Source organism: Amorphotheca resinae (genome assembly GCF_003019875.1).
Source record: "Amorphotheca resinae ATCC 22711 unplaced genomic scaffold M430scaffold_3, whole genome shotgun sequence".
Taxonomy (NCBI): Eukaryota; Fungi; Ascomycota; class Leotiomycetes; order Helotiales; family Amorphothecaceae; genus Amorphotheca; species Amorphotheca resinae.
Window position 1 is genome coordinate 1815128 of NW_020194473.1, and position 21794 is coordinate 1836921.

The 21794-nt window shown below is 50.1% G+C and overlaps 9 protein-coding genes across 9 annotated transcripts; 6 read left to right on the plus strand and 3 right to left on the minus strand.

Moving 5' to 3' along the window:
• Positions 1 to 222: 222 nt before the first annotated feature.
• Positions 223 to 1649, plus strand: M430DRAFT_40490 (hypothetical protein; the record flags this gene model as incomplete). The annotated part of the gene is made up of 4 exons (XM_024867402.1): positions 223 to 432; positions 492 to 654; positions 708 to 1018; positions 1071 to 1649. Exons 1-4 carry the CDS (start codon positions 328 to 330, stop codon positions 1647 to 1649), a joined length of 1158 nt encoding a protein of 385 aa, XP_024723349.1. The 5' UTR covers positions 223 to 327.
• A 122-nt stretch (positions 1650 to 1771) lies between these two features.
• M430DRAFT_33832 (hypothetical protein) lies at positions 1772 to 3539 on the minus strand. The gene is made up of 4 exons (XM_024866440.1): positions 3282 to 3539; positions 3114 to 3233; positions 2777 to 3059; positions 1772 to 2713 (listed from the first exon to the last, which is right to left on the minus strand). Exons 1-4 carry the CDS (start codon positions 3410 to 3412, stop codon positions 1910 to 1912), a joined length of 1338 nt encoding a protein of 445 aa, XP_024723350.1. The 5' UTR covers positions 3413 to 3539; the 3' UTR covers positions 1772 to 1909.
• Positions 3540 to 3871: 332 nt separating this feature from the next.
• M430DRAFT_97940 (hypothetical protein) lies at positions 3872 to 5214 on the plus strand (the record flags this gene model as incomplete). The annotated part of the gene is made up of 2 exons (XM_024870080.1): positions 3872 to 4704; positions 4758 to 5214. 2 exons carry the CDS (start codon positions 3872 to 3874, stop codon positions 5212 to 5214), a joined length of 1290 nt encoding a protein of 429 aa, XP_024723351.1.
• A 1021-nt stretch (positions 5215 to 6235) lies between these two features.
• On the plus strand, positions 6236 to 10190 carry M430DRAFT_48887 (hypothetical protein; the record flags this gene model as incomplete). Its single annotated transcript, XM_024868023.1, has 9 exons — positions 6236 to 6362; positions 6421 to 6568; positions 6620 to 7079; positions 7155 to 8094; positions 8142 to 8797; positions 8845 to 9489; positions 9537 to 9851; positions 9903 to 10032; positions 10081 to 10190. The coding sequence occupies 9 exons, from the start codon at positions 6236 to 6238 to the stop codon at positions 10188 to 10190; spliced, it is 3531 nt and encodes a 1176-aa protein (XP_024723352.1).
• Positions 10191 to 10863: 673 nt separating this feature from the next.
• M430DRAFT_136103 (hypothetical protein) lies at positions 10864 to 11808 on the plus strand. Its single transcript, XM_024862443.1, has 4 exons — positions 10864 to 11070; positions 11137 to 11325; positions 11402 to 11668; positions 11722 to 11808. The coding sequence occupies exons 1-4, from the start codon at positions 10918 to 10920 to the stop codon at positions 11743 to 11745; spliced, it is 633 nt and encodes a 210-aa protein (XP_024723353.1). The 5' UTR covers positions 10864 to 10917; the 3' UTR covers positions 11746 to 11808.
• A 313-nt stretch (positions 11809 to 12121) lies between these two features.
• On the plus strand, positions 12122 to 13954 carry M430DRAFT_48889 (hypothetical protein; the record flags this gene model as incomplete). The annotated part of the gene is made up of 3 exons (XM_024868024.1): positions 12122 to 12268; positions 12323 to 13735; positions 13790 to 13954. 3 exons carry the CDS (start codon positions 12122 to 12124, stop codon positions 13952 to 13954), a joined length of 1725 nt encoding a protein of 574 aa, XP_024723354.1.
• A 1469-nt stretch (positions 13955 to 15423) lies between these two features.
• Positions 15424 to 16663, plus strand: M430DRAFT_48890 (glycoside hydrolase family 16 protein; the record flags this gene model as incomplete). The annotated part of the gene is made up of 3 exons (XM_024868025.1): positions 15424 to 15634; positions 15692 to 16477; positions 16566 to 16663. The coding sequence occupies 3 exons, from the start codon at positions 15424 to 15426 to the stop codon at positions 16661 to 16663; spliced, it is 1095 nt and encodes a 364-aa protein (XP_024723355.1).
• Positions 16664 to 17207: 544 nt separating this feature from the next.
• On the minus strand, positions 17208 to 17949 carry M430DRAFT_17232 (hypothetical protein; the record flags this gene model as incomplete). Its single annotated transcript, XM_024863630.1, has 3 exons — positions 17208 to 17552; positions 17638 to 17733; positions 17872 to 17949. The coding sequence occupies 3 exons, from the start codon at positions 17947 to 17949 to the stop codon at positions 17208 to 17210; spliced, it is 519 nt and encodes a 172-aa protein (XP_024723356.1).
• A 354-nt stretch (positions 17950 to 18303) lies between these two features.
• On the minus strand, positions 18304 to 21008 carry M430DRAFT_17233 (carbohydrate-binding module family 18 protein; the record flags this gene model as incomplete). Its single annotated transcript, XM_024863631.1, has 13 exons — positions 18304 to 18437; positions 18486 to 18982; positions 19033 to 19169; positions 19223 to 19262; positions 19317 to 19339; positions 19390 to 19540; positions 19606 to 19716; positions 19769 to 20169; positions 20219 to 20328; positions 20387 to 20454; positions 20508 to 20694; positions 20751 to 20815; positions 20872 to 21008. 13 exons carry the CDS (start codon positions 21006 to 21008, stop codon positions 18304 to 18306), a joined length of 2061 nt encoding a protein of 686 aa, XP_024723357.1.
• Between the last annotated feature and the right edge of the window lie 786 nt (positions 21009 to 21794).

The following is a 21794-nucleotide window of genomic DNA, read 5'->3' on the forward strand; positions in this document are numbered from 1 at the left end:
GGTTTTGAGGGCGAACTCTTTTTTTCTGGGTCCTACGTCGATTTTCCAGAACACGGGCCGTCTATTAATCCGACGGCCAGAACTGAACGGCGGGACGAATGCGGACTAATTTAGCGTAGCTCCTTTTGTGTGTATGGGGTCCAACTTCCAAGCGAGAGTAATATCCAGGGGCAGAGGTCCGACTTCGAATTTCTGCCAACTCGAGTCTCCTGAACGAGGTCGATTCTTCACACCTCTCCCTTTCATCGTCTACCCTTCTCTACCTAGAGTCAAGCATCGTCTTGAACCATCACACGCAGCGCCATACAAGAATCAAACAATCCCACAATGGCTCCAGCTACCGCAGAAAGCGCGTCCCCTATTGGGATTGCGAATTTACCAAACCAGCGACACAAGATTGTCGCAAAGAGAGGAGCAGCCTTCACTATCATGGTGAGCACCCCCGATATTTGAGTTCATCTCGCAGAGCGCGCACTGATCTTGTATTATAGGTTGCTGGTGAGTCTGGACTGGGAAAGACGACCTTTATCAACACTCTCTTCTCCACCACTATCAAGAACTACGCAGACCACAAGCGCAGACACGCAAAGCAGGTTGACAAGACTGTCGAGATCGAGATCACAAAGGCCGAACTGGAAGAGAAGTTTTTCAAGGGTACAGGCTCATAACCTGATTGTTCGACTTGGCAGTTACTGACAGTTCTACAGTCCGCTTGACCGTTATCGACACACCTGGTTTCGGAGACTATGTCAACAACCGTGATTCATGGATGCCAATCATCGAATTCCTGGATGATCAGCATGAGTCTTACATGTTGCAAGAGCAGCAACCCCGTCGTGTTGACAAGATCGACCTCCGTGTTCACGCCTGCTTGTACTTTATCAGACCCACCGGACACACCCTGAAGCCTTTGGACATCGAGGTCATGAAGAGACTGAGCTCCAGAGTCAACTTGATTCCCGTTGTTGCGAAGGCTGATACTCTCAGCCCAGCTGACTTGGCTCGCTACAAGCAAAGAGTAGGCCGCCCCGAGAAAGCAATCTGATCATGAATACTAACGATATTTATAGATTCGGGCTGTTATTGAAGCCCAAGGTATCAAGATCTACACACCGCCCATTGAGGAAGACGACGAGGCTGCCGCCCAGCATGCACGAAGCCTGATGGCTGCGATGCCATTCGCGGTCATTGGCTCCGAGAAGGACGTTAAGACTAGCGACGGTCGCATTGTCAAGGGCCGCCAATATTCCTGGGGTGTCGCGGAAGTCGAGAACGAGGATCACTGCGATTTCAAGAAGCTTCGCTCCATCTTGATCCGAACACACATGCTCGATTTGATCCACACCACCGAAGAGCAACACTACGAAGCTTACCGTGCGGCGCAGATGGAGACGCGAAAGTTCGGTGAAGCCAGGCCAAGAAAGCTCGATAACCCCAAGTTCAAGGAAGAGGAGGAGAGCTTGAGGAAGCGATTCACAGAGCAGGTCAAGATTGAGGAACACCGATTCAGACAATGGGAGCAGAAGCTCATCAGTGAGCGTGATCGCTTGAACAAGGACTTGGAGAGCACACACGCTGCTATCAAGGCCTTGGAGCAGGAACTTGAGCAGATGCAGGGCAGCGCTATCCGCAGCCACGGTCGTCGTTAAGTTATCTGTCTGAAGGCGCAAAGTTTGTGGACTGTGATTAGGGAGCAAAAGCGGGTCGAGGTTGCAAGCAGGTCATTGGCAACGCATTTCCTTTTTTTTTCTGCTGCAGTATGTTCAGGAAGCTGCCTAATTTATAGCTGGCTTCCCCCAGCTTCTTCACTCTAGCTTTAGCCACGATGTAATTCATGCTTCTCACGATATTCCAGCCTGTGAAATTTTGATTTTATTATACGTATACATTCATGGCGTTTGTGATTTCGTTAGACCGCATCCATGCTTGCCCGCGTTGTCAGTTGCTCGTTCTTGTTTCCCAGTTTCGAGATTTGCAAGAAGGCATCGACGCCATAGCCTTCCAAACTATGCAATTCCAAGCTCCCAGCCCAATACTCCGCATACACGCGACTTGATGGCAAACCCATCCCCAGCCGTAGGTTTGGTGGTCTGTTAGATAACGAAGATAACGAAGTGACATGTCTAGAGCCATGATGTGTGGTGTGCCCTCCATGTGAGGCCTCATCCACCCGCAGTTCCTGCAGCGTAGCCGCCATCTTGGGCACCTGGTGTAGATTCTCTAGGCGCTGGTGTCTCCGTGGCCCTTTGCTGAACGACCATATATATGGTAGGATATCTCTCGGTATTCCGCCTCCCTGATCCGATATGCGGATGATGACATGCTGCGGGGATTCGCAGATGGTGACTTCGATGGGCGGAGGGGTGGACGGTGGACTCGGGCATTGCTTTTGCTTTTCAACAATAGCTTGGACGGAGTTCCGCAACAGCTCGCCAATGATGTATTCGAGATGGCTGAGGATGTAGGGAAATGTGGCTTCGAGATGCCCCACGACTTTAATTTCAGGGAGCATTGTGGAGGGTCCATAGGCAGCGGCTGCGAGGGCTCGGACTTCCTCGCCGCAGCGGGTTACAACTTCTTTGGCATTGCATTTCAGGAAGACGTCTCCTATAAACTCGGTCTCGGGGGATTTAGAATCGGGGACGTGTTTAGAAGACTTGAAGATTTCGTGCAGTGCAATATGTTGCTCACTGATCACCCTCCTGGAGATTCTCTGCATGTAATGTAAGCTGACCAGAACTGCAATGCAAGGTCGCTAAGGAGGAGCCATATATACCGAACGTAGCATTGTGTTCATGAACTTGTCCATATGCTCTGGATTCATGAGGTCTCTACACTCGAGAACACCCATGGCCAGTTTTGGAATGACCGTCAGATGCTCCTGGAGTTTCTGGTTCATCTTTTTGCAGAAGGCCTCATTGTCCTCCAAAGTCTTGATCTCACGTACCCGCCTGAAACTCTCAAACGCCTTGTAGTACATTTCGTATACCTGACTTATATAGGGGTTCGTGACAACCACGTAGGGGAGCGTTTGCATGTCTCTGATCCGGTGGGCCAGCCTGTGATCTGTCAGTCAGTGTGAACCATCTCGGGCGACGTCCGCAAGTACTAACCTCGTAGGAAGCTCTGTTCGTACATAATTTGCAGAGCTCAGCAATCGCGCTTCCGTCAAGGAACGGCTGAAGAACATGAGCTGTCTGAGACTGATCGGTCTGGCTTCCTTCGCAACCCATCTAGCAGTGTCAGCAAATAGCCGTTATTCTATACTCGCGGAAGCTCACTCGTCTAATGTAGAAGCTGGTCTCCATGGTGGTGCACTGTGGATTGCTCGCACATGCGTGGCAGCTTGATTGCCAGCTCTTCTTGTCAACCTGGAGGTCTTCGGGACATTCTTCGAGAGCGACCGCAGCATGCCGACGATTCCATACGAAATTCAAAAATGGAATTGAGGTTCCTTGGAGGATTGTTTGCAGAGGTGCCCTAAAGATCGCGGAGAGGGGTGTTCGTTCCTTGAGGTGGGGGAGGATGATGCTCGCCCCCGTCCTAGAGCTTGGATGCGAGTGTATGATTTCGGTTCAAGGATCTGCGACTGTGTGCTGGCATCTATACCCACCACCATTCATGATATTTATCTCCTTCGACCCTCAACGGTTGGTTAAGGCGAAGTGCAGATATTGTCGTACAGGATAAATCTACAGCTGAGCTTAATAAACACACTGCGTTTCAGAATAGCTTCATCCTCACGTGTTCCATCCTCGACTCATTTCCACCTATACTTCCATTAAAGATGAGCGCAAAACCTGAACAAGCATTGGCCGAAGCCACTGAACCATCTCCAGCTCCTGCTGCTGAAGAATCCAAATCTACAACAATGGCTGAGGCTCCAGTAGAATCTGCTCCAGCCCCCGTTGTCGAAGAACCGAAACCTACAACAACGGCTGAAATTCCAGCAGAGCCTGTTCCAGCTCCAGCTGTTGAAGAGTCGAAGGCGACAACAACGGCTGAAGTTTCGGCAGAAGCAGCTCCTGCTCCTGCTGTCGAAGAATCGGAGGCGACAAAAACGGCCGAAGCTGCAGCAGAATCTGCACCAGCTCCTGCTCCAGTTGTCGAAGAATCGGAGGCGACGAAGACGGCTGAAGCTGCAGCAGAATCTGCACCAGCTCCTGCTCCAGTTGTCGAAGAATCGAAGCCTGCAACAACGGCTCAAGTTCCAGCAGAATCTACTCCTGCTCCAGCCCCAGCCCCAGCTGTCGAAGAACCTCAGCCGACAGCAGCTGAGGTACCATCAGAAGCCGCTGCTCCTGCCAAACCCGAGAAGAGTGTCGAGCCATCGGCGACAACACCATTGTCCAAGCTCTTTGCCGAATTACCCTCCATCATTAAGGAGGCTGACTATCGAGAGATGTGGGGCGTAGACCTCACTGATGATACCCACGTCCCATCAGCCATCATTCTCGAGAAGTTCCTACGTGCCAACAACAAAGACGTAGTTAAAGCAAAAGCTCAGCTGCTTGAAGCTCTAAAGTGGCGGAAGCGCGTCCAACCCATTCAACTTCTTGAGGCTGAGTTTGACCCGGCCAAGTTTGGAGGCTTGGGATATGTCACAATATACCCCAAGTCAGACACCCACAGCAAGGAAATCGTTACGTGGAACATCTATGGAGCAGTCAAGGATAACAAAGCAACATTCGGAAATGTCGAAGAGTAAGATTTCTAGTCAATTCCCATTGGTAAATTAAGTCTGATGATGTATCCAGGTTTGTAAAATGGCGTGCCGCGCTCATGGAATTATCAGTCAAAGAGCTTGATCTTACATCCGCAACAGAGAAGATCCCAGAGAATGGGCCCGACCCGTACCGGATGATTCAAGTGCATGATTACCTGAACGTGTCCTTCCTCCGCATGGATCCAACAATCCGCGCAGCATCAAAAGAGACCATCCAGATCTTCAGCATGGCATATCCCGAGCTTCTGAAGGAGAAGTTCTTTGTGAATGTGCCGTTGGTTATGGGCTGGGTCTTCTCCGCCATGAAGATCTTCCTCAGTCCCGAGACGGTCAAGAAGTTCCATCCGCTTAGTTATGGCAGCAACTTGGCTGGAGAGCTCAAGAGCTTTGGACAGGAGCTCCCTGCTGTCTACGGTGGAAAGGGCAAAGATGTAAAGGATGGAATGACGGTGAAATATGCTGCTGCAGATGCTGCTGAAGGGCAGTAGGGTATTGCGTTTGCTGACCGCGTCATGACAGCTGTGTCCTTGTGTGCTCTTTGTCTTGGGAAAAGGGAGCGCGGGTAATTGCGCGTGGTTTTGTCATTGTTATAGCGGATATCCCCCCTTCACTCGAATGCCAGTTAATGTATACCTTATTAATACCGACTACTGAACAGCAGCGCTTCGCGTGAGTGAGGGCGTAGTGCTCATGAACATTGTTAACATCACTGCCGATGGCCTGCCTTGTGCCGGCTAGGAGGTATCGGAATTTGTCAGCCTTGCCCTTTGCATCCTGGCTCCATCATACCTCAGTCATGATCCGGACTTAGGCATGATTCCCAGGCTTGTGAAGGGGCTGTCGCACCTTGACGTTTTCTGGCCTCCATTAGCTGGTTTAGCTCCTGCCAGGCAAACGGCACCGTACTCTCCCGTAAAACAACAAAGAAAATACATAATCCACCATACCTATGTGTATACATGTCCCTCCACACCGAAAATGAGGGCGTAAAGGAATGAATACGCGCACACCCCCCCGCAGCTCCTCCCACTAAGCGCGGTCTATCAGCGTCATTGCGTCCCGCCGCCACAAGCGAGAGAAAGCAACTCTGCAAAGCCAAGTCGAGTCTATCACCAGTTCTACCTACCTCTCTCTACCTTTGCCTTTGTCAACGGGACCTTGGATCCCAACTTTGCGTGTCTTCTGCATGCTGATTGACGGCTGTCTGCTACTGCCATCAACCACCGTGACCGCAAACCCTCCCTTATCCAGAAGCTACACCCCGCGTCCCGGTGCCTGCTCTGTCTTCGTTTCTTGTTATCCGGCTTTGCTTTGCTTGCGCTTGCGAACCTATTCTTGCAATCCGCAATCATGGATCCCGTAAGGAAGACACCTCCTGTTCCCCTATTCCCTCGCCCCCCTCCTCCCCTTCTTCTTTTACCCAAGATGCCTTACATGGACGCAGCCGATGCTGAGAATTCTTCGCTTCTTTTCCAGGCCTATGATGCAGAGATGGAGTCGCCCAATGACATGCTGGTCGACCCAGACGAATACGTGACCGAACAGACTGAGAACGAGAAGGATGATGTTGCCATCATTAATCCAGACACGCTCGACAGCGATATCGAGATGCCGGATAAGCCTCGTGCGGATGACTGTGTGTCGACCCCTTCCGCCCCCTCGCTCCATGAAGGCAACGCTGACCAAGTTGGCAGATGAGGCCATGAAAGAAATTGTCCTGCCACCCCTGGCAGAACAACCCCCGATAATCGACGAGACTGTACATACCTGGCACATAGAAAACTGGCGGAGCTTACCACGGAGGGAGCATGGCCCAATTTTTGAATCTGGAGGGTTTCCATGGTGAGGCTACAACCCTTGGACATCTTGATTTCTATATGCTGACCAGCGAAGGCGCGTGCTCATGTTTCCTACCGGCAATAATGTTGATCATGTTTCTTTCTACCTTGAGCACGGCTATCCAGATGGGAAACCTCCGGATGATTTCGTCTGCTGCGTCCAATTTGGACTTGTACTCTGGAACGCAAATGACCCCACGCTGTATGCGCACCACACTGCCCACCATCGGTTTACAAAGGACGAGGGAGATTGGGGCTTTACACGGTTCGTAGAATTACGGCGCCTCTGGAGTATCCCGTGGGAAGACAGTCGTCGCCCTTTGGTCGAGAATGAAGAAGCCAGGATGACAGCATACGTCAGAGTGGTCAAGGATGAGACCGGTGTCTTATGGCACAATTTCCACAATTACGATTCAAAGAAAGAGACTGGCTATGTGGGACTCAAGAATCAGGGAGCCACTTGCTATTTGAACTCGCTCATTCAATCGTTATATTTCACGAATGCTTTTCGAAAGGTTAGCCTCTCCCTCTATCTGATGTTCTGATTCCTTCATTTTGGAAGCAAGGAACAATTCGCTCATGGATTATAGGCTGTTTATTCAATCCCAACAGAAGATGAAGAGACCCTTACAAATAGCGCATATACCCTCCAACGCCTCTTCTACCAACTCCAAACATCGAATAACGCTGTAGGCACGAACGAACTCACCAAGTCCTTTGGATGGGAGACAAGACACATCTTCGAACAGCAGGATGTGCAGGAGCTCTCCCGCAAACTAATGGAGCGTATGGAGGAGAAGATGAAAGGAACCGACGCTGAAAATGTGCTACCCGAATTATTTTCTGGGAAGGTCCGGACGTATATTTCGTGTATAAACGTCGACTACGAATCCCGCCGGGTTGAAGATTTTTGGGACATTCAACTGAACGTCATCGGGAACAAAGACATCATTGAAAGTTTCAAGGATTACATTCAGGTTGAGACGATGGATGGCGAGAATCAGTATTTTGCTGGTGATGAGTTTAAGTTGCAGGACGCAAAGAAAGGTGTCATTTTCGAGAGTTTCCCGGATGTGCTGAACCTACAGCTCAAGCGCTTCCAGTACGATGTCGAACGGGATGCTATGATGAAGATTAACGATAGATATGAATTTCCGGAGACATTTGACGCATCGCCGTACTTATCTGAAGAAGCAGACAAGTCGGAACCTTATATTTATCAACTACATAGTGTCCTAGTGCACAGCGGGGATTTGAATGCCGGTCATTATTACGCCTTCATAAAGCCCAGTAAGGATGGATGGTTTTACAAGTACGATGATGACAAGGTCACCAAAGCAACTATGCGGGAAGTCTTGGAGGATAATTACGGAGGGGAATACCTACCTCCAAACGGACATGTCCCAGCACTTCAGAAAGGCACACCTCTGATGCGTCAAAATAGCGCATATATGTTGGTTTATATCCGCCAGAGTAGACTTGACAAGGTCCTCTGCCCCGTCACTAAAGAAGACACCCCTCCACATCTGCGTAAGTTAGACGATCAAGTTTTAGGGACTTTGCTAACACGAGTTCAGAGAAGCGACTTGAGGAGGAAGCAGCTGAACGTGAGGCACGCCGAAAAGAGCGTGAGGAGTCTCACCTGTACCTTAACGTTCGGGTGATTACTGATGACACTTTCCGTGCATACACTGGCACGGATCTGACTAATTGGGACTCAAAATATGAAGTCGATCCATCTGCAGCCAGATCATATCGTTTACTTCGAAAGACTACGATACAAGAGTTGATCGAAAAGGTTGCGCAGGATACCAACAGCGACCCCAAGCGAATGCGAATTTGGTGTATGGTCAACCGTCAGAACAAGACAGTACGACCTGATATACCTGTCATGGAGTTGCAAATGACGATCGAAGAAGCTTACCAGAAATTGGCTGGGACAAAATCACCAGATTTACGCGTTTGGGCCGAGCTGATTGAAGATGTCAATTTCGAAGGTGATCCGAACTCGCCGACTCACACCTATCTTCCAAATGGGGTGATTGCGAAGACGGATCTTATAGTACTCTTTTTGAAGTGGTTCGATGTTGAGAAACAGATGCTAACCGGCGCTGGACACGTCTACATCAGCAGAGAGAAGAAGGTCGAAGATCTTGTGCCAGTAATCCTAAGGAAGATGCACTGGTCAGAGAAAACACCCAGTGGAGAAAGGCTGCAATTGAGGCTCTTTGAGGTATGCAGTTTCCATTTGTTATGAATGCTTCTGGCTCACTCGTATAGGAAATAAAACCCTCTATGATCGAACCTATGAAGGCCAAACAAACCCTGAAAACGGCTGAACTTCAAGATGGCGATATTGTGTGCTTCCAACGAGGCTCGGAAGGAAGAGGCTCGGAACCCAGATCCACGGAAGCCGACCGGGAGTCAATCTCACACCTCATGCATCACCAGTTAACGCTTACTGACGCCGACGACAGAAGTATATCATCAAAGATATCACATTCTCAGTTAGACCGCATCGAGGATGCGCGGGTGTTCTATGATTTCCTGCTCCATAGACGGGTTGTCAAGTTTTACCCCCATCCGAGAACGGCTACTCCAGAACAAGAGTCTTTCACGCTCGCTCTTAGCTCCAAGCATACCTATGACCAATTTGCTACGAAAGTTGGAGAGAAGCTGAACATCGATCCTACCCATCTCAGATTCTGGACGGTGAATGTTACAACCGGCAACCCGAAAGCTACAGTCAAGCGTGGACAGAGCCAGAACCTGCAGAACATCCTTAATCCTCCGTACAGCACTTTTAGCAACAACAACCAAAGAGCTGATTCTCTTTACTTTGAGGTTTTGGACATTAGTCTCTCAGAATTGGACACAAAGAAAGTGATGAAAGTTGTCTGGCTGAGCGAGGGGATAACTAAAGAGGTAAATCTGCCGTTTAGCAGACTATGGCCTTGCTGACAATGTCTCAGGAGATGCTTGAAGTCCTTGTTCCAAAGAATGGAAATGTCGACGATCTCGTTGCCGCTATAATTAAGAAAGCTCAAGTTGATGACGAGACAAAGGCCGGCCCTATCCGGGTCTATGAGGTCCACAACAACAAGATCCACAAGGAGCTTCCTCGTGAGCATCATGTCCTCAGCATCTCAGATTACAATCAATTAGTCGCCGAAAGGATCCCGGAAGATGATTTGGAGGTCGACCCTAGCATGTTCATTCAAGCATTCCAGTTTCACAATGAGCCCAACAAAACGCACGGAATCCCTTTCAAGTTCCGTATGATTGATGTAAGTCAAAATCTGATTTGGAAATTTCCCCCTGGTTCTGACTGTGCGTAGGGGGAGAGATTTTCGGACACGAAAAAGCGACTGGAAAAGCGAACAGGCATAAAGGGCAAGAATTTCGAGAAGATCAAGTTTGCTGTGGTGAAGAGAAGCACATATACGAAACCAACATATCTTACTGATGGTATGGCCCTCAACTCTAATTCTCGGAAGCACTGACTGACATTAATAGATGATGAACTTTGGAATATTGCGACTCAAGATGACGATTCCCTTGGTTTGGACCACGTTGATAGGACGCGAGTCGTACGCAATGGTGCTGGGGACTTGTTCTTGAAGTAGATATGGGCATTTTAGGGAGAGGTTCATCTCTACGGCGCTTTGGTTGGCGGTAAAACAAGCCATGGTTTGGGGACTCTTAATGAGGCTTCACGGGCCGCGTGGTAGACTGTTGCATTATAGCAGATTATGTCGATGCTTTGAAAAGAATAACAGTATATAACATCCACTTCTCGAAATAATCCTCGAAGAAAGTGAGGAGTAACTACGTAATTAATTGCAATTGTGATTGAGAAGTGAAATCTTAGCTCGCCAATGGCACGAGTTGAAACCCGGCAGAAGCTCTGGTCCTTTGCATCGTCGGCAGCAGACTATATCCACACTAGGCTATTGATCGAATCTGGAACAGAGTCACACTGTTAGAAGGGCTAGGCCTGATCTATGCAGCTTCGAAGCAGGTATCCTTGGGATATGGCTTGTTCTCTTTTCTTTCACTTCTCCCCCTATCACCGCCAAGAGGATACGCTGGAATCTCAAAACCGCCCAGATGCACCATGAGTGTCCAAAACGATGAACCTGGAGCTGAGTAGCAAATTTCAAGGTCCCATATAAGCCCACCAGTCAAAATTCTAAAAGGGGGAAAGAGTTATCCCATAGGAACCCCTGACCGTCTCGCTTAGGCATCTGTTTTGGGAATTCTCGATTCTGAACTTCGGCGCCACGCCGCCAGATAATCCACAACGCGATCGAGTCGTGCTATCATCGAAGCCCACTACAAGCACCAAGCACAATGAAATTGTCAACACTCTCCTGTGGCCTTTTGGCCTGCATTTCCCCACTGGTGTCTGCGACGGCTCTCACGTATAAGCTTGGGGCGAACGAAAAAGCATGTTTCTATTCTTGGGTTGAGAACAAGGGTGCAAAGGTCGCTTTCTACTTCGCTGTAAGATACCTCTGTCTCCCAGCATCTACAAGACTACAGGAAGTGCTAATAGATTGGCATGGATAGGTTCAATCAGGAGGTTCCTTCGATATCGACTATGAGGTTGTGGGCCCGCAGGACAAGGTCATCTTAGATGGTCAAAAGGAGCGACAGGGCGATTTTGTCTTCACGGCTGGCGAGACGGGCGAGTACAGATTCTGCTTCAACAACGAGATGAGTACCTTCGCTGAGAAGTTTGTGGATTTCGAAATTGCTGTATGTTCCACTCGCGCTTCGCAACCCCGCTTCCCCTAGGGATTGTCATTGCTGACTTCGTGCTCTTAATACGTAGGTCGAGAATGAACAGCGCGCTTCTCTACCAGCCAAACAAGGCACCTCACCCGAGCAAACCTCCGCATTGGAAGAGTCTATCTTCAAGCTCTCAGGCCAGCTTTCGACAATCACAAGGAACCAGAAGTATTTCCGCACCAGAGAGAACCGGAATTTCAGCACGGTGAGGAGTACCGAGAGGCGCATTTTCAACTTCAGCGTGATTGAGAGCTTGATGATGGTATGCATGGCTGGGTTGCAGGTGTTCATTGTTCGGTTCTTCTTCCAGGTACGTTACCTCCCTGCAATGCGCCAGGCAATCATGCTGATTGTGATTTATAGGGCGCAAGGAAGGGTTACGTGTGAGTTATCGGTTTGGAGTGGACATTGGGCATTCTTTGGCATTGGGGGAGTCGAAACTTTATGTGTACTTTTAACTTATGACCCCGAGGATCAAGGGAATAAATAGCGTCATTTATAATTCCCCATATGCTCACAAACAGCGAGCGAATCCACATCATATTCAGATGTGTATCACTGCTCAATACTACGTTTAAGTCTATCGTTGGATGTGAACTTCACATCGATCATTCGTGCCAGATAACCTACCGGTACCGTGCTATGCTTGTTTCGGCTAGCGTGTTATCAAGGATGCGATGAACCGCGACCTGATAATTTGATTCCATCTCGAAGATACATATCAGACCTCTCTCCTCTTCCCTCCCCAGACCCCACCTTCATCATGACATCAATAGCAGCTTCTTTGTCACGGGCTCTACCGAAGCCCAAGTATACAGGCGAAGAAGAGGAGATACCACACCACGCGCAGCAACGAGGACCTCGCATCCTTGGAGCTGGAACCCTCGATGACACCCAAATAGTATTGAAGGTCAGTCAAACCTCCCAGCCGCTGTCTCTGCATTCTACTAACGTACTCGTGAAGAAATCTGGCCCTCCACCGTATGGCAACAGAGCGGGGTGGCGACCGAGAGGACAGGAAGATTTTGGAGATGGAGGCGCCTTTCCCGAGATCCCAGTCGCGCAATACCCGCTGGACATGGGGCGGAAATCACAGTCTTCCAGTAACGCGCTGGCAATTCAAGTGGATGCAGAGGGGAAGGTCAAATACGATGCTATTGCGCGACGAGGACACAATGATAAGCGGATCGTTCACGCCTCGTTCAAGGATCTTATACCACTCCGACAGCGTGCTGATGCAGGGGAAATCAACCTGGATCGACCGAGTGAGGAGGAGGTAGCTGCTACGAAGGAACGGACACAGAATGCTCTCGCAGCACTGGTGAGCGGCGCGGTGGCGGCACAAAAGCCTAAGAACGTGAACGTCGGACCGCGGAAGGAACCGACATATGTTAGATATACTCCGGCGAACCAAATGGGCGACACAAGCAAGAAGAATGACCGCATTATGAAGATTGTGGAAAGACAGGTTGATCCCATGGAGCCTCCGAAGTTTAAACACAAGAAGATTCCGAGAGGTCCACCTAGTCCCCCGCCTCCTGTCATGCACTCGCCACCACGGAAATTGACAGCAGAGGATCAGGAGGCTTGGAAGATCCCACCACCCGTCTCGAACTGGAAGAATCCGAAGGGTTATACTGTTCCGCTAGACAAGAGATTGGCTGCGGATGGACGAGGTTTACAAGATGTCACTATCAACGACAAGTTTGCGCAGTTTGCCGAGGCGCTCTTTACAGCCGACAGACATGCTAGAGAAGAAGTCAAGCAGAGAGCGCTTATGCAGCAACGGTTAGCGGAGAAGGAGAAGGCGCAAAAGGAAGAACATCTTCGTATGCTTGCCCAAAAGGCCCGAGAAGAGAGGGCTGGAGCTGGAAGACGGGTCTCAAGATCTTCAAGATCACGTTCTGGAAGCTATAGCGAATCAGAATCGGATCGTTCTGAGAGCGATGACGAGGAAGTCAGGGAGAGAGAGAAGCTGCGTAGGGAGAGGATGCGAGAGGAGGAACGAAAATTCCGACAATCGCGAATGGGCACTGAAAGGAAACTGCAGATGTTGAGTCGAGAACAGGGGCGTGATATCTCGGAGAAGATGGCTCTAGGTCTTGCGAAGCCTACGCAGTCCACGGAAGGCATGTTTGATTCACGACTGTTCAACCGCACGAGTGGATTCGACTCGGGCTTCAACGAGGATCAGGCATATGATAAGCCTCTATTTGCAGCTCAAGACGCAGTTAATAGCATCTATAGACCTCGACACAATATGGACGATGGCGACGATGACGAGGCTGCCGAGGCGGAAATGGGCAGGATTCAAAAGAGTAGCAGGTTTGCGGAGGCGCTTGGGAAAGGGACTTTCAAGGGTTCTGCTGATGTCGAGGTGAGTTCTTCTGGCTTCCTGGAGACCAAAGGCAATGCTAATCCGAGAACGCAGGCGAGGGAGGGACCGGTTCAGTTCGAGAAGGATACGGGGGATGTTTTCAATGTGGATGAGTTCCTGAACAAGGTGGGGGAGAGTTCGAGTAAGAGAGAATACGGCCTCCAGGAAGGAGAGGAGCGATCGACAAAGCGCGCGAGGATTGATGAGGACGAGGATTAGGGAGGAGATGGGGCAAGCACTCCGTCTCGTTAGGGGCATCAACGGGCCTTCAAAGAAGATCCAGTCTGGGGAGGAACATCGAGCAGGAATGTACAAAGCTCGACCAAACTACAACGCGCATCTAAACCGTTGAGCGCAGTGCCATTGTACAGTACAGGAAGGGTTTACAAGCTGCATCGCGGAAGAGCGGGCAAAACGGGATGCACATCAACGAGGACGAGCCGGCGCGGCGCTTTCCCGTCTCTTGTTGAATGAGGAGTACAGGACTGCGATATTAGGATCCTGTATGTAACACAGCATTGAAATACGAGGAGTCAATCAATAATCAGTGGCATCAGGGCCAGGGATTGATGAGAATGCAGTGTTATCACACAGTAGTATTATCATATTATCATAGCACAGTAACGACAACAAATCCAATGACAGCGCTCAACCATAAGGACGTCGACCTCGGAATCACGAGCAGTTATCTGGCTGCTGTTTACGAGAAGAGGACGGTTGGCGGGGGAGGGGGTTAGTACTGTACCTCTGTCGGGCTCTTATCATGATAATGATAAAGATAATGATAAGAATAGGGGCAAGCGTGAGTCCAGTAGGATCTGGGTCTGATATATGGAGGTAAATGTGACAGAATTGTAGCATCCAATCAGAGGACATCAGGACTCAGTGTGGACGCTGCTATTTACCTTATATCGGATGTTCCTGGGGATCAGATATCAAAGGATTGGAGATGGAGAATAATACGGTAATATTCGGTAATACAGACGCGACCTTACCCCATACTCCGTCAGGCAAATACCGTATAGCGCAATCCGGGAGCCCCACCACGGTGCGCGGCAGGGGGTAACTGTGGTAACTGAAGCAGGACTAGGGAGGACATATTACGGTATAAGTCAGTGATTGACGAGCTCCAGTTTTCCATGACCAAACCGCGGGTTTCACTTCGTAGAGTCGTCACTGAGTGAGGATGTGTGGTTGGGCAGTCGCCCAATGCAGTCCCAGGTCGCCCATGGTCAATCATTACGAAGTCTGGTTCAGGGCTTTGTTTTTGTAGGCTGTGTCCTGCGTAATCAGTGGCGTGGGCTGGAGCGGGCGATTCGTCAACGCGAGTGCGTATGTGTGTGTGTGTACGTCGTGTGCCGCTGCCCTGATTCCCTGCCCTGCCAGAGCACTCAACCTTCCTACAGTCACTCTCTGTTTCTTATCGCTCTCTCGAGGATTGCAGCATTAAAGATTGAATATCGGAAGTCGTCGATATTCAAAGCATTCGTTTCATCATTCGTTTCTCCATCACATTCGTTTGAGGAGCAGCAACAGAAAGAGAGGCAGCGCAAGTCTGGGGCGCAAGAATACAAACAGCCCACCCCGAGGGAGAAGTTTTGCTCCTTAAAGTTGCAGAGATGGTCGGGATAGGGCAGAATCAGTATTCGGAGAACGTCCACATGATCTCGAGTTATGATGGACCGAATATGGAACCTCCACCCCCCTATAAGGTTGATAGAGACGACACGCTGGCGCCGCGGTGGTGGGATGTGCGCGCCTGGTCGAAGAAGAAGTTGGCCTTGGTAGCTGCAGGCCTGGCCATCGCGATTGTGGTTCTGATCGTCATTATCGTGGAGGTGACGAAGAACAACAAGTATCCGGACTATTCGAAGCTGAATTACGCTCTTACCGATACATGTGCGCCCCCCCTTTTTCATATCCCGTTCCTCTGCCCATGCTGATAACGGAGAGCAGATTCTGGCACCGGCTTCTTCGATAATTTTGACTACTTTACCGGATATGATCCAGCTCAAGGCTTTGTTCATTATGTCCCTGCGGCCCAAGCAGACTCTCCGCAATACAACCTCACATATGCATCTTCCACATCCGCCGTCCTTAAAGTAGATACCAGCGTCAACGCAGACACAGTGCCCAACGCCTCCACCGGTCGCTTCTCCGTCCGTATTGAATCCAAGAAGCAGTATTCGGACGGGCTCTTCATCTTCGATGTCATCCACACGCCCACCGGCTGCGGCACCTGGCCCGCGCTATGGCTCAGCGACCCAGCGAACTGGCCACAGAACGGCGAAATCGACGTCATGGAAGCTGTGAACGTCGTCGCCGCCAACACGGAGAACCAGATGACCCTGCACACCTCTCCCGGGTGCAGCATGAGCGTCAAGCGCAAGGAAACCGGCAAGTCGCTTTCGAATAGCTGCGTGAACACCACGGATGCCAATGCAGGATGCGGCGTGCACGCCGGGCCCTCTACCTTCGGCTCCGCGTTCAACTCTCAGGGCGGCGGCGTTGTCGCTATGGAGCTGCGCAGCGAGGGCATCCGCATGTGGCAATTCGCGCGCGCGGGCCTCCCGGCCGACATCAAGAGCGGCAGCCCCGATCCCAGCTCATGGGGCGTAGCCACGGCCGATTTCCCAGGCACGGATTGCAATGTTGGGAACCATTTCCGGAACCAGAGCATTATCGCTAATATCGATCTGTGTGGAAGCTGGGCGGGAACGCCGAAGATCTATGGCGAGAGTTGTAAGTCTCTTCTCTCTCCCCCTCTCTATATATACATATATCACTTTCTCAGTTTCTCTACGAAAGGCGAGGCTAACAAGACGCATAGGCCCAGGGATCTGCACAGACTATGTGGCGAACAACAATACGGCTTTCGCTGATGCGTATTGGGAGTTTGGTACATTCTCTGTGTATAAAGCTACTTGAATTGACGCGGGGATGGTATCGTAGGGGTATGAATTAGGGTTATGGACGGTTCAGTTAGCTGAGGTGTAGGGGTTGGTGTTTGATTATGAGGGGAGGTATACTAGGACAGAACGGCGTTTAGGGAAATTGAGGACTCTCTACGGTTAGATTAGTAGATGGATCATGTTATACGACTACCTAGTGATAATGTTAGATGTGGAATTTCCGCCAAACGACTCTACTTTTGAGGCTCTGAGATCTATTTGTATTCGACCATGTACCTAGTGAACTGCGAAGATAGTTCCCGGTCCCTTTGCCCCTGATGCCAGAAAGTCTGTCTATCATACGCAGTTGAGATTTGATTATATATAGACCAGACATAGTCCCGCGCCTCCCTCTATCAACCAGAAATATACAAGCCATGCCTATACAGTAAATAATACACTCTAAGACCCCAAACTCCAAGCCATGCCGCAGCAGACAGTCAATCAATCATCATCACCCAACCTACTACTCATACAACAACCCCCTCTTTCCACCCGCGCCCGCAAACGGCCCTCCTAATCTAATCATCCTCACTCGGTCTCCGCATATACGCATCAATAGCCAAACTAAACGCCGCGAAGCCCGCACACCCCAACGCCGCGGCCTGCGGCCCCGCCGGCGCCGCCAGCGCGCCTCCCGTAATACACCCGGCCATGACCCCGTTCGCGAGATCATTCTTCGCGCGGAAGCCCTCGATACAGCACTCGGTCCCTGCGAAGATGGCGCCCACCTTGCCGAAGTTCTTGGCCGAGGAGTAGGACCGCGAGCCCATGTCGCGGAACCCGCGTCGCAGCTGCTCGCGCAGTGGGAGGGAGGTGATGTTCGTCCCGTTGGGCCCGCTGGAGAGGGGCGTGTCGTATTGCATCTATTGGGAGGGTTAGGATGAGTTGAGAATCGAGTGGGAGAAAGGAGGGGGGGGGGAGGTGGGGGGGGGGGGGGGGGGGGCATACAGAGGCCATGAAGAGCCCGAAGGCTCCGCCGAGTGCGAATCCCATTACGCCTGAAACTGCGGTTTTCCCGGGACAGGATTCCATCAGTGCTTGCATCTGCGAATCTCAACCAGTCAGCTATTTGTTTCCTCGTGAATCATCTTCCGCGGTGGATAGAGATCGATAGATAGTCCTCGAGATGAGGAAGATCCCTCATGTGTGGCAATAGGGAAAGGCATTCGAGAAAACACATACGCTCTTGACAGCAGCCATGGCCTGCGCATCGCCCATGTCGGCGCCGCCCCCTGGCGGATGAAATACTGGCCCGTTCATCGTTGCGCGGAGGATTGTTGGTGAGCGGAAAGAGATCCTGAGCTGTGCGTGAGGTTGGATAATATCCTTAAATTTTCTCGACGCCCGACGTTTTGCCGAAGATTTCCCGATGAGGCTTTGCTGCGCGAGGCTGAGATACCCACCTACCTACTAAGGTACCTATACCTTAGGAAGAGGCTGATTCGAAGTCGACGTTATCTGTGAAAAGTTGAAAATAGGTAAGGTGATGTTATCTTAATTAAGCCACTACTACTAAAACATAATATAGTAATACTAATACCAAGGGACAACACCCATGGCGTTCGTTATTTCAGGCTACATCGACGAACAAGTCGTGGGAATCGTGACCACCATCTAACCAGATACTCCAACACAATACGCCTCCTCGAGCCATAGACTGCCACAATTGCTTCCAACAGCAGGATTCCAGGCATAGAATTGCGCGAAGGTTATGTTGTACAAGGCCTCGATGGAAGCGCAAGATGAGCCTTTGAAACCAAATCAGCACAGAACAAATGTTGAAGAACGATGCTTACCCGTTGATGGTGTCAAGTAATATGCGTTGCAATTTGCCGCGATTCCCGTCTGCGTTGGGCCCGGAGGCGTGATGGACGTCGTAGTGCTGGCCTCGCAAGCCCCACTATAGCAATGCCCACTCGAGCAATAATCCGTCCCATTACCACAATACCCATCAGTCGAACAACACGTCCCAAACTGCGTGCCAGTGCACGTCTTATTACCTGCGAACAGCGGTCCACACTCTCCCGTCGTGCTCAGACCACCGATATCAGTATCACAGCTGCCAGAATAGCAGTTTCCAGCGCCGCAATAATCGGTGCCGTTCCCACAGTACCCCGAAGTCGAGCAACAAGGTCCAAAGAGCGGGTTTTGGCACAGCAAGCCGCCCGTGTTGGGTCCGCAAGTGCCGTCAGTCGTCACGCCGGATGAGGTACCGTTGCAGGCCCCGGAGTAGCATTCCCCGGCTCCGCAGTATGCTGGTGTGCTTCCGCAGAACCCGCTCATTGAGCAGCAGCTGTTGAATGTGTTAGCATGCGACAGGAGAGAAGGGGTGTGATCACCGACCTGCCGAAGTTTGAGCCAACACAGGTTGTATAGTTGTTGTCGGGGCCGCAAGTCCCGTCGGCTGAGATGGCTGGCTGTGTCATTTTCGCAACACAGACAGCGTAGTTGAGCCAGAGATTGGTGCAACCGCTGTTTAACTAGATCCTTATGTCAGGAAATGTTGTGGTTGCACTGAGAAGTTCTAGCTCACGTATGTGTTCCAAAGTTGGAGGTCTGCAAACGTGATTCCACTACAAAGAGGTCAATGTCTGGGTCTTTCTTTCGTCCGCAGCGATCGTTCATACTTTACCAGCGCTATTTGGTTACACTTGAGAGGTCAGCCAGCACTTCCGAGAGTTCATGTTCTTCTTCACTCACAGTGTCTCCTGCAACAACATCGTAATAATTTCCGCAATCGTCAATCGAGCCGGATTGCGTTGGCACTGCCGGTGTGGCAGTAGTATAATATTGGCCAACTGAAGTCGGAGCAAATATCGTTCCGCTAGAAACATACTTTCCACCAGGGACACTACAAATGCTCAGCGATGTCACACTTTACTCGGTGGATCCCAGTTTGGAAATTCAGAGACTTACGATGTGCAAATCCTCTGACCTGCTGCCAAGTTGTCGCAACTGCCCTGGATATTGGAGTTCCAGGTCAAGAAAGAGGTTATAGAAGTAGACAAGTTCCCTGCGATCTCAGTGCTAGTTGCCATTAACGCGTGATCGTTCAAGGGGAGCACATTTGAATGCGCACCATACTCCACCCCAAATTGTTTCAATATCACATGGCAATGGCAAGCAAACCGGACTTGTAATCGTGCAGAAGAAGTCATTCGTCACTGCACGAATAGCTCCAGTCGTCACATTATACGTATCGGAAATCTCATTGCAGCCCAGCGGCGGACTCACAACATCCAAGAGCTGCCCGCTACAGGTCGTCGTTGGACTGGACTGTGAGGTCGTAGAAGCAGCAGCAGTGCTGGTTGCTGTGCCTCGGTACAAAGTTGCAGCTGAAGTTGTGTATGGTAATGTTGTGGAACAGTTTCCTTGCAGGTCGTCGAATTGTGAGATTAGGTAGTTGGTGAACTCACTTGCTGCTAGCTTTGGAGCAAGAAGTCGCTGCCGCCAGACTTTGAGGAAGCATTCTGAGCAATACTTGAACGACTATCAATTGTTATCCTTTTCCTGGGAAGAAGGCACTTACCAGAGACTTATCGTACAGATTTGTCACTGCTGACATGTTCCCGGAAATATCATAAACCGAGAATGTTGGATCCTCGCATTCTACAGGCGGGTCATCACTGTAGCAAGTGTCTGCATCTGTCAGCTGCTCATTTTCCATGGACTACGGGTTCATCAAGTTATCGCAAACCTTCGTTCCATCTAATGTAGTCACTCCCCTGCCAGGATTGGGACTCGAAGAAACACCAGTTTGAATCGCTGTTTGCTCAGTTAGTAGAAATGTGGCATGCGGGAGGTCGTGTTTTGAGTACCTGTCTTGCAAACAAGCCATATCAAAACCTTCTGTATAAGTCAAAGGCACAATCCTCGGATCAACGATCGCCGCCTCAAATGTCATGTCTTCTGATCCACATTGCGCCTCTACTGCACTCAACCAGTTGGTCATGGAAGTAGCACATGCGTCGGTACACAGAGTGGTGATGTTATCTTGATACCAATCTGAAAAACCATAAGTGGTTATTCGGATAGAATTCTGGGCGTGTAAGGAAACTTACAGTCCACATCAACTCCATTTGCAGCTCGATTGGCATTCGTGACGTCGCAATCGAGTGTCATATTTCTAAATTCTGGTCAGTATTGCTTCTGAAAGAGCTGTATTTGATTTGCACAACTCACACCGCGGCCATGCATTCGGAAGAAATTCCATAATAGTCTTCCATTGTCGCAGGATCATAGTACTGATAGACGCTGAAAGATGCCCCGACGATCCTAAAAACCGCCAAGCAGACGAGAAAAGCTTTGAAATTCATCATCTTGATTCTTCAATTACCTCGAGGTCTGCTGCAATGGCTCGATTTCCAACTCTCGAAGTAAGAGAGCAGTTCGGAACTTCAACATCTCACGAACACTTTCCATTGAGCTTACGGGCAAGGATTCCATGACTTTCACACCACCAATTCCCTATGCATCTATTTGGGCAGCTTTTCTGCCCCGCGATAGCGTCGCATTCTCTACGATGGATCTCCACCAATGGTTCCTCTGCCGTCTCATCCACTCTCGTATCCCGCACCTCTCACAGTGTAGATCAATGCTTGAATCCCTGAAGAGCGCCGAACTTAGATAACTTTGATAACTTTATTACATACTAGCTAACCGGCTAAGTCAGAGCCTCGTTTTTCGAGCCTCGTTCCGCTTTCTTCATCTGCAGGGAAATTCAACCACGCGCCGCCGCAAATATTGTTTGATGTTACCCTTCTCTCAAAACGGCAACTCCAAAACCTATAGACATCTAGACGTGCCATATTATTTGAGGAATATCTTTTCAGCCCTACTAGTCAAGGGGGTGCAATTGACCTGCTGACTTTAAGGTAGGGTCTGGATTGCTGACTGCTGACTGCTGACTGTATTCATCGTGCAGTATCCGATATTGTGAAGGTGACACTGATGCTTTTCTGAGCGGTGAAGCTTCTAATGTGGGGTATCATTCTTGGTCCCTTGTTCCCGAAAGGGATGACCAGGTAAATCCACTGTCTTGGCTCGGATTTCTCTGACCTCGTCTTCATGAAAGTTGTAAGTTGAGTGACCGCGTCTTTTCTCTG

What these genes read in the sequence shown, in the direction of transcription:
- M430DRAFT_136103 (XM_024862443.1), top strand. Translation starts at nt 10,918, where the DNA reads ATGAAATTGTCAACACTCTCCTGTGGCCTTTTGGCCTGCATTTCCCCA. An exon ending in AGGTCGCTTTCTACTTCGCT is followed by an intron (nt 11,071 to 11,136) that starts GTAAGATACCTC and finishes TGGCATGGATAG; the next exon opens with GTTCAATCAGGAGGTTCCTT. An exon ending in TTGTGGATTTCGAAATTGCT is followed by an intron (nt 11,326 to 11,401) that starts GTATGTTCCACT and finishes CTTAATACGTAG; the next exon opens with GTCGAGAATGAACAGCGCGC.
- M430DRAFT_33832 (XM_024866440.1), bottom strand. Translation starts at nt 3,412, where the DNA reads ATGCTGCGGTCGCTCTCGAAGAATGTCCCGAAGACCTCCAGGTTGACA. An exon ending in CCAGCTTCTACATTAGACGA is followed by an intron (nt 3,234 to 3,281) that starts GTGAGCTTCCGC and finishes TGACACTGCTAG; the next exon opens with ATGGGTTGCGAAGGAAGCCA. An exon ending in CGAACAGAGCTTCCTACGAG is followed by an intron (nt 3,060 to 3,113) that starts GTTAGTACTTGC and finishes GACAGATCACAG; the next exon opens with GCTGGCCCACCGGATCAGAG.